The sequence below is a fragment of the Aphelocoma coerulescens genome (assembly GCF_041296385.1).
Source record: "Aphelocoma coerulescens isolate FSJ_1873_10779 chromosome Z unlocalized genomic scaffold, UR_Acoe_1.0 ChrZ, whole genome shotgun sequence".
NCBI classification, from domain to species: Eukaryota; Metazoa; Chordata; class Aves; order Passeriformes; family Corvidae; genus Aphelocoma; species Aphelocoma coerulescens.
The window spans coordinates 17,242,122-17,252,451 of NW_027184085.1; the positions used below are offsets into that span (position 1 = coordinate 17,242,122).

The 10,330-nt window shown below is 45.5% G+C and overlaps 1 protein-coding gene across 3 annotated transcripts in view; it reads right to left on the bottom strand.

Moving 5' to 3' along the window:
* The window catches only part of ANKRD55 (ankyrin repeat domain 55), a 46,473-nt gene extending 43,983 nt beyond the window's left edge, over positions 1 to 2,490 (bottom strand). For all 3 annotated transcript variants that reach the window (XM_069001372.1, XM_069001371.1, XM_069001373.1), the window contains exon 1: positions 2,206 to 2,490. In XM_069001372.1, coding sequence (XP_068857473.1) covers positions 2,206 to 2,245 — 40 coding nt within the window. In that variant the 5' untranslated portion in view covers positions 2,246 to 2,490. The remainder of the gene's footprint in view (positions 1 to 2,205) is intronic.
* Positions 2,491 to 10,330: the final 7,840 nt, after the last annotated feature.

The following is a 10,330-nucleotide window of genomic DNA, read 5'->3' on the forward strand; positions in this document are numbered from 1 at the left end:
GTACCATAAGACATGTTGCAAAGAGACTGTGTGATTTTCAAGCTTGGAACGCTGGGGTTTTATTTTTACTTATAGTTGTGAGAGTCTTCTGATGCATGGGATGGAGCAAAAAGGGTTTGGGAGGAGAGCTGAATTATTTTTTCAGACCAACAGAGAGTAATTTAGTGTGTTTGAAAGATAGTTTGTATTACTCCATTGTTACAAATTGCTGTAATGAAAGACATTCCCCTTTTCCTTGCTGAAAAAATTATGCTGCTTAAATCAATAACAGACATTAAGATGGTATTTAGACAAAATCCACAATATACTGTAAGTTTTGAACAGACCGTTCTTTGCATGGTAACCAATGAGCTCAGTATCCCATTACCGTGAGTTTGTGCTCCTGCTCCCCATCCACCTCCCACGCAGCTAGCAGGGAAGGCAAGCAGTAAGTCACAAGTCACCTAATGAGCAAGCGTTCCTGCAGTGCTGGTGAAGCAGAGATGATTAATTTATAGTGAAGAGACCTTTTGGCTGGGGAGTTGATATAGGTGGAGAGTGACATGGGGTGCAGATGATGCTGGACAGGAATTAGGATGGGTCAACGTGGAGAGTGGCCTGGCAGCAGGAAGGGGTGCACATCACGGGCAAAGGGAGTGACAGGCAGATGTTGCCTCCCAACTCTCTCCGTTCTATCTGGATAAACTGGTTAGGGTCTGCAGTCTCCTGCATTGCTTTCTGCCCCCTAAACCATCTGAAGACTTGGCTTTGCCTTCCCCAGCCCTGGTGATATTCCAGCCTCATTCTTGGCACCACATCCATTGGCTCCCTGGCAGCCATCCCGATGGCACTGAGCATGCAGGGTTTCCCCTCTGCCTCCCCACTCTGAGCCCTACTGGATTGGCATGTGGCATAGAGCATACTCATAGTGCAGCAGAAGCAGAGATTGGAATGGCTGTTTGGAGCTGCAGAAGCTCAGTCTGCCCCACACCTCTGTCCTGTTGGGAAAAGTGCTCCTTATGTCATTCACACATGATTTAGGAGTACCTGTCTCTATTCCTGCAGTACAGATCCCCCTTCTACCACTGCACTTCCCTTTCTCCTTTACACTTGCTGGTAGTAGTTTTTTCTCTCGTCACTCAGTTTTACTTCCCACTAGCCCCCCACTACAGTGTCAGGTCCCAGCTGTGTTGGTGTAAAGCAGTGCTCCCAAGACTTGCTCAGGCTTTGAGCGCTACTGTGGCTGAAAGGCAGCCATAAAGCCACCACTTTATAGGGGCTGCATTCACTTTGGGTTCACGAGAGAAGTGTAGGCAAGCATGAAATACAACCTGTGGCACCTGGCTGCCTAAAGGGCAGTATCTTGTCTTCCTCCTGCTTTCATCTTTTTTCCACACTCAGCCCCTTCATTGTGTGGCCAGAGTGGCCAAGTCAGCTCGGATATTTTTCAGGTCTGCACTGCAAACTGTGGCCACTGCACACATACTGTTTGGTAAGCCAGCTTAAGGAGAAATTTGTTGCAACGTGCATAATCAGGAAATGACAGGGTCCTGCTTTGGGAACATAAAAGGAATGCTGCTACACTTGTAGTGGATTAAGCCATAAGACATAGAAGATTGTAGTAGCAAATAAAGATGTGAAATTTAACATTTAACTTCAAAATAGACAACAAAGAGACATTTTTATTTCCATATCAACCTTACAATGTAGAAAATCTTTATGTTGGGGATTTTAGTGATATCTTAAATATACAATTATGGCAATACTCCCCTATACAGCTAAATTCGTAAAGCAAAGTATTTCACTTGTCAGCTCCTAGTCTTTTTAGTGTAGACTTATGAAAACCAGCTGCTCTTAAATTTTTTACTCCATTTTAAACTGCTCTGTTTGGTACTACTACAACTCTTTTTAATGTCTATAACCATAAGAAGACCAATATACAATATAAGAATAAGTATATAGAATACATCTCTCAGTGCTAAGCATAAGAGTAGCCAGACACTGTTGCTATTCTGCTGAAAATTAAATTTTAGAAATCACTGTAGCAATAGACTGAAATATCCATCCAGTCTAAAACTGATGGAAGAAATTCCTTTACATGAAATCAAAATAAACCTGATCTTTCCCAAAAATTTATGTTATTCATTCTGTCAAGTAATCTCAGTATATTTGCATGGGACGCATTGGAGGACCACAGGATTTTGAAATTAGTAGCAGGTGACTTACCTTTGTGCTGATCAAACACCGATGAGGAACTGAAATCCATTGTGATCTATGTCATTATTTACAACCAGAGCAGACAAATGCCAGCTCCAGGTTTTAAGGGCAGAATCTCATATATTACAGTACACAGTGAAACGATAGCTGTCACCAGTCTTCCTCTTAGAGAATTAAACTCGCTTTACGGCTGCAGGTTGTAGGCAAGGCAAGAGCCTGACGGAAACATTATATTCTGTTATGGACTCTCTTAAAAACGTGCCCCTGGAAGCTTATCTGGGATTCTGAAAGATGCCATGGCTGCAGCGAGTGGCAGTGCCTGCGCGCGGCTCGGAGATGCCGCAGCTCTCGCAGCCCAGCGGGGCTCTGTGAGCGGCCCGGGCTGGCACACGGAGCATGTGCAGAGCTCCAGCGGGTCCAGCGGTCACCCCGTCTCGCCGTGCTGCGGGCCGCCCGCGCCCCGTGGCTGGCCACGGCCTTGCGGCCACGCCGTCCGCTCTGCACGTGCCTGAGCCCGGCTCGTGAAATGATGCATTCAGGCACCAGCTGAGTGAACACTAGCGCAGAGAACACAAATTCACAGAGCCTTCCCACCTCAGTTTGGTATTACACAATTACACTTAGTTAAGGTACAATGAAGGGACAGTAACGCACAGCAAACTACTGCGGCTGAAGTGGACAGTGTCAGCTACAACAGCACAGTGCAGCAGACACGCGGTGCGCGGCTCTGCTGGTTTGGGCTGGGGTAGCATTTATTTTCTTCAGAGCATTGGTATGGGGCTGTGTTTTGGATTTGCTGGAAACAGTGCTCATAACACCGGGATGTTCTAGCTCTCCCTGAGCAGTGCTCACGCAGTGTCAAGGCCTTTTCTGCTCCTCACTGCATCCCACCAGCAAGGAGGCTGGGAGGCACAAGGAGTTGGGAGGGGACACAGCCAGGACAGCTGCCCACAAATGACTACATGGGTGTCCCATTCCATATGGTGGCATGCTCAGCATATAAAGCCAGGGGAAGAAGGAGGAAGGAGGGATGTTTAGAGAAATGGCATTTGTCTTCCCAAGTCACAGCTGTGTGTGTTGGAGCCTTGCTGTCCTGGGGATGGCTGAATACCTGCCTGCCCATGGAAAATGGTGAATCAATCCCTTGTTTTGCTTTGCTTGTGCCTGCAGCTTTTGCTTTCCCTATTAAACTGTCTCTATCTCAACCCATGAGTTCACTCGCTTTTACTTCTCCAATTCTCTCCCCCATTGCACTGTGGGCTGCATGAGGCTGAGCTGCTGTCTTAGATTAAACCATGGCAACAGGGGATGTTGTCAGACCCAGGGTCCATAACTTCAAACCCAGTATCTGCCAAGCTGTCTTCAGACTTTGTTTTTGACCAGGCCTCTGCCTTCCTAAGTTGAGAATCCAGACCTTGTACTTTAAGGGAAGGGCACCCTTCCCTTAAAGAAGAGCTTTGCTTTTCGCTACATTATTTCTGTGAAAGAAATAATAATGAACGTACTGACTTGGAATTGACCTGGAACAGTAGATTCCAGCACTGACTGGTGCATGGGAGGGGTATAATAAGTTTACTTAGCACTGGTGCACTGAGAGAGACACATCATTGCTGCTAAATAAGGCAACGTAATATATGAAAATTAGGAAAGGCAAGATATTTTGGATCCAAAAATGCAGGCAGGGCTTACACTAAAGCTGTGCCTATGTTTGGTCAGCCTAAGAAGCTCCTACTCTTTATTTACTGTATTTATTCTGCTCTGGTGTTTTGACTAATCCCTGTGACTACAGCACATCCTACACATGGACACTATATGAGTAGTATCTGGAGCTCATTCACATCCCGAGCACCTGCTTCTAAACATAAATTCAGACTATGTATTTGGGAAAGGATCGCATGGTCCAGGAAGCAACACAGCCTCAACAGCTTGAAATGAAACACCAGAACTGAAATTCTCCAATATGTGGCAGTGTGACGTGCTGATCTGATTAATTGTGGAGAGGCATGTGGTAGGACAGAGGATCCAGCGACAGGCTGTTTCCCTTTTTTCTCCTGCTGACTGTTTCGTGGTTTGCTTTGTCTCAGGCCAGCCTTTTTATACTGAGGAGGGATCCACCGTGTGGCAAGTGCTGTGTGTGCAATGTGGGAGCAGAGTATTGCTCATGCAGACGGTCAGCTGCTAACTGGCATATTCTTGGTGGGAGGGTGCCTCCAGGGGTGGCACCAGCAGGTGAAATCCAGTCTAATCCAGTCTAATACCCTGACTGTGTTCAAACAGCGGCCATGGCTGCTGACTTCATGGAGGAGGCACTGGAAATGTGTCTCTGGTCAGGAATTTTGACCTGCAAATAGTCACCCCTAGTGATCTCTGAAAGACCACAAAAGTGACCTTTGCGTTCTGCATGTGGCAAGAGGCCCTTTGTCCTCTGTGTACACAGGATTTCTGACCCTGGCGCTGCTGCAGTGCAGGTTACTCAGCTAGCTGGATCCTCCACCCCCCTCTGCCTAATTCAATCAATTAAATACTCACAGTTCTACCTGCCCGTTTTCTGTTAGTGGGTCCCTGTCCTTTCATTCTGCTCCTGAGATGAAGGTGGATGGGCTTTGGGGATTACTGGTTCAGTCTCACTCTTGCAGCACATTAGCCTGGGAATGAGGTGCATTGCAGGTATGCAGCCGGGGAATTTGGGGGAGAAACACAAGGCAGTTGATTCCTTCTGGGTCCCACATGTGGCATAATATTCCCTATAGCACTGTGTACATTTGCCTGGGGCTTAGCTTGCCTCCAGCAACATGAAAGCCAGGCATCTCATCTGAGACTGGTGTCCACAGCTCCTGTGGTGTCATGCACTGAAAACCATGGTGTCTCTTGCGTTTTGAGAGCTGGCATCTTCTCCCCTTTACTTCCATCAGAAGGGAAGTAAGGCCAATGTTTTAGCAAAACACCTTCCCCCATGTAGATCTGAGCACCAGGAGAACACAGCTCTGTGCCTCAGCTGTGGGAGATATATCACAGCTCAGATGCTGCCAGAAAAGCTGAGATGTGGGAGCTGGGCTTGAGTCACTGACTTTCTGTATTGCTTCTTTAGAAGAAAGAAATATCTGGGAATTCCTTGGGGCCTCCTGTGCGCAGAGGCTATGAAAGCAGCTCTGCCTAAGGACAACAAAGCCACAAAAGAGTTAGAGGCTAGTATAGGCTGCAGATAAAGATTGTAGCTTTAATATTGTTAATTTACACTATTCTTTAATTTAAGCAAAGTATTCCTGACTTTTTATTCTGTCAGAAGTAGTTAAGTTTTTTGGAAAAAAAATTAGTGGTACAGAAAAGTGAGGAAGAGAGAGTATCAGAAAGACAGGCTTTTTTTTTTTTTTCATGTTTGTTTGCCCACATTTGCCTGTGCATCAGTGTTTTGCTGTATGTAGGGTAGTTAACTCTCCTCCTTCTAATTGTTGTTCATTAGGTGAATGCAAAAGTTGTGGTGAAACCACAGAGTGGGTGAAACATATATTCAAGTGCTATGTAAATGGTATTTACTGGGGTGCAGAGCAGGGCTGAAAACTGACAGTGCAGGGGTTGAGAGCTCATCGGTGTTTACAGCTGGCAGCTCCTGTTCTGTGCCACACTGCCATCACGAGCAGACACTCACTCAGCTTGCAGATCTTCTCTTCTCTTGCCCCTGCAGAGGACACTGGCAAGTGGGCAGGGGTTTTGTACCCATTTGATGCAATCACACTTTGTGTGCTTTGGAGGAAGGACGAGCCTCTCCTCTTGCAAAGTGCCTGGAGCAGCAGTGCCCCCGGCTGTAAGGAGCTCTGCCAGCAGCCAGCACTGCAGAGGCAGCAGCTCCTGCTGTAAATTCTTCTTCCCTGCTTTCTTCACGGGTGTATCACAAACCTGAATGTTCACACCCTCAGTATTGCTTGGTAAGCATGCAATCCAGGGAATGGAAGCCAAAATTAACACAGGGATACCAGCAACCTTCATTTCCAGTTTCTATTTGAAATCCACTAGTAATAATTTGATTATTAAGCTTTTAAGTACTATGTACTATTTAAAGTACAATACTAACTCCTCATATAATTTTGGACTCCATCTGCAAGGTCTGGAAGGTTAGCACCAAGCTCAGATGTGTGGAGAACTCAGACCACTAACCAGGGAGAAGGAGTCAGCTGTGCTCACTGGTGGGAACAGTACTGGGATGCTCTAAATGAGTAAAACCTCCCTTGAAATGTCAGCACATAAACAGAGACTAGAGAAAGAAGCATAAAGTCACAGCGCTGTCTTAGAGGTACCCACATGGAATGGAAGACAGAGTGAGGACCTACTCTGCTTTGCTCCTGGTTTTATAAGGCCAAATACATCCTCTGCTCAGTCAATATGACTTTTTGCCCTTGACTTCGGTGGGATCAGGACATCTCTTATGGTGTGACTTATTGGCATTATCAGTAGCACCCTGTAAAACAAATTTACTAACAAGCCAGTACACTTGAAAATCTACTCTGTGGACTGTTAAACAGTAACTGGGTTGACGGGTATTGTTTTCCCAAATGATAATCTGCTTATAATTAACTAAACCGAATTAAAGCTTTTATCTAAGAGTGATTTTTGTGCCCACTTCAGAAGGAGTGGGGAGTCTCTCACTGAGCTTATCATACTCTTAACCATACTCTAGCTTTGTCTTGTTACCCTCCAAAAACTTCCTCGTGATATTCCAGGTGTAAAGCTGCCTTCAGTGCCTCTGGCATGGTGTGAGGCTGGTTTGATGAGCCTGTCAGAGTGCTTGAGCCAGACATGCCTGTGGAGGAGCAGATGGGGTGGGTGTGGAGACCTGCTGAGTCAGGGTGTTGGTGTGTCTCTCCCGGGTACACACCATGTCTGTGACACCAGGGAGCTGGAGATGGGGCATATCACTTTCGTGGTGTTACACTGATAAAGAGAAATTTCTGTTCAAATCCTCACTTTTATATTTATTTATTTTTAAATTCTGTTATTGTTTATTCTACAAGATAACATAAGGAAAAAATTAAGCGTCTGTTCCAGGTCAGATCAAAGGTTCTCCTAGTCAGGTAACCAGTGTCTGAATGGCACTCACCAGCAGCTGTCTGGCAATCTGCAGGACGAGTGTGCAGTGAATGACATTTCCTCCGAGCATTTCCCCTGGTCTCCAGTCCTTTTCAGACTCCTGCAGAGCAGTCTCTAAGGCAATGCTGTGATTCTACAGAGTTCCAGAAGGTGGTGGGCTGGGATCAGCACTTGGCTTCACGAACCAGTAGGAGCAGCTCTTAAATAGAAACATTTATATTACTTTCCATTAAATCCTTTTAAATGGAGGAAGAAAAGTTCATTTATGAGGAACCAGTAATCTCTGACGTTATGCAGTGCATTAAGAATGCCTGAAAATTAATGAAGTCCCATTCCAGGTATCAAATAACAGCATAGAGCATGACTAATCATCTATGAATGGTAAGCTTTGAGAGCCTTGCTGAAAACATTTGTGATAGTAGATTTACACTGGTAAAATACAGGAAAAGCTTAACGTGTTTTTACTTCTTTGTGTTTGGGATAATTAAAGGTATGTGTCCATTAAAGTATTTGATTAGGAATATTTTACATTTCACTGTCAAGTTACGCCAGAGCCCAAGATATGAGAAACAAACCAGAAAAAAGGTGTCCGTAACATGCAAACTGTAAATTATGACACAAAGGATTTAGTCCTGCATTCCCTGCATACCTGGGACTCCTACTGGTATCTTACCCAAGATTATGAGCTTTACTTCAGGTTTGCAAGGTGACAAGTGCGTTAGCATGCAAGTCTGTGGTTTGGCATTGTTGCACTTACACAGAAGTGGCAATTTAATCATGTGCCAATGAAACTCAAACAAAAACACCAGCACTTAACTGGTATCTTGCTATATGTAGTGCACTCACTGTCAGAAGCTGAAGTCAAACAGCTCAGGAGGCAAAGGCAGGTTCAAGAGAAAGCCAAGTACACTGGGCTAAACAACCTGATCCTTTAGAAGACTCATACTATGACTAAGGGGCATCAGATTTGCAACCCGTTAGGAATCTAGATTGCAGCAGCATTTATTGCTTTGAGGTAGTCATGATAGTTCTGAGACTTACAAGACCTCTTTATGGACATCCCCCCTCACCTGAACAATTACTTCTATAGTTATGGTGAAATTTTGGTGGTACTGGGAGGCCCAAACAGGCATTGTGCTCCTGCGTGGTGACATGCAGGACTGAAACTCTTGAGGTTCCAAGATTTTCCAGTCCACCTAGAGAAGACATACAAAGGTCTGGAAAAGTGGTCAAGGTCAAGTACAATATAGATGTCACTTGGAAAGCCATAGCAGGGTCACACACCTGACTAGCAGTTCTGGGACTAGCAGAGGTCTTCCAAATGGCTGTGTCAGGTGAGTGCTCGGTCCCTTGACATCCTAGCTGTGGGAGCAAGGTGGCATTACTGGTTAAACACTGAACTGGGAGACTGTTCTGCTTTTCTGCAATCTGCTTGCACAGGCTCTGCTGTTCCAGTTTACGGAAATAAGAATATTGTAATAATATTCATTGGTTATTCATAGAAAGCAAAAGGCTTGTACACAGAACTGATGTAGTTTTAAATAGTTGAGTGGATGTTTGCAGGAGGGCTGTTGTAAAGTTTGCTTATTTCTCACTGTGGTATCTAGAATGAGTGTGCAACAGAAATTTAGAAAATATATTTTGGTGCTGACAAGTGGCTATTATATGAAATAATTTTTGAACTTTAGGGGACCTTTCCTGAGATTACACAACCATCAAAGTGGGTCAAAGCATGGCCTTAAAATATGTGGATACTTTAACTGGCGAAAGAAACTGAAAGCTCTTTGGGACCACTTGAATACTCTGTGTTTGTTTATTCTGCATTTGATGGACAGGCACGAACTCCCTTGAGTTGTGCTCTGATATAAAGATAAGCCTAATTTTTTTAGCTCAAGCCTAGCTTCATACTCATGCAATCTCACATTTTTCAGCTTGGTGTGTCTGTCTACTATACACCACATATATCCATGGGAAAAATAATTGCAAAGAGGAACTCTTCCAGTACAAATGTAACCAAACCCTCCATATATATTGGTCAGAAGTAATTAATGGATTACACACATAGATGTGATGCAGGAACAGGACAACAAGAGGAGGTGCTGCAGCTGAAAGGGATGCAGCACCCATACAGGTGTCTGTGCCACATGGCCTGGTGTGCAGCACAGTGCTGTGATTCATGCCAGGTTTTCTGTGGCACAGTAGGTTAAATAAGCACAGATCTTCCTGGCAAAATTGCTCCACTTCAGATGTTTTTCAGAGAGAGGGAAATGTTTTTCAGTCTGGTTAGGCAGGCAAAGGGAACACGCACAGCTTCTTTGAAGACACAGCTTGTGGGAAAATTACATTGCTTTGTCTCAGCTGGTTGAGAAGACAGCTTTCATGGCAGAAGCTGTTGGCAGTGACAAGGCCATTGCATGTCCAGCCTGGCTGGGGTAAGTCAGTGGCCGCAGGCAGACCAGAAGCTGTCTGGTGTCAGGGAGGGTCTGTACCTGCAGCAGCTGCATTTCTGTGCAGCAGCTTCATTTCTATACAGCACCCTGAGGCCAGCATGGCTTCTCAGCTGGCCAGGGTTCCCAGCAAACTCCCCACCAGCTCCCAGCAAACTTCCATGTCTCTGGGCCTACCCTCATCCTGAGTATCAGCCTGTGTCTGTGCTGAAGTGTAATTTTTGAACAAAGGGACTATGGAATCACCTGTGTTTATATGCCTGCCCAAGCTCTTTACCTAGATGAGGTGTCTACAGCAAGCTCAGGAGAGAACATACAGGAAAGCAAGTATTGCTCATGCCCTTATTAACTCTGTTTTTGCTATCAGACTGTGTACCTTTTGATTTGGGCTCTCACTCACTCCTCTGACTGCTGGCTGTGCTTGCTGCTGTCTGGTGGGTGGGATACAGGGACGAGAGGATGTCCCCATCCTGCACCGGGTCTCCATACCTTGCTCTGCCCTCGCCATTGGGAGCAGCAGCCTGGTGCAGCCAGGTCTCAATCAGCAAGCCTCCCAGCAGCAGGAAGGCAAGTGTAGTAGGAAGTGCTCAAGGGTGGTGATGGCT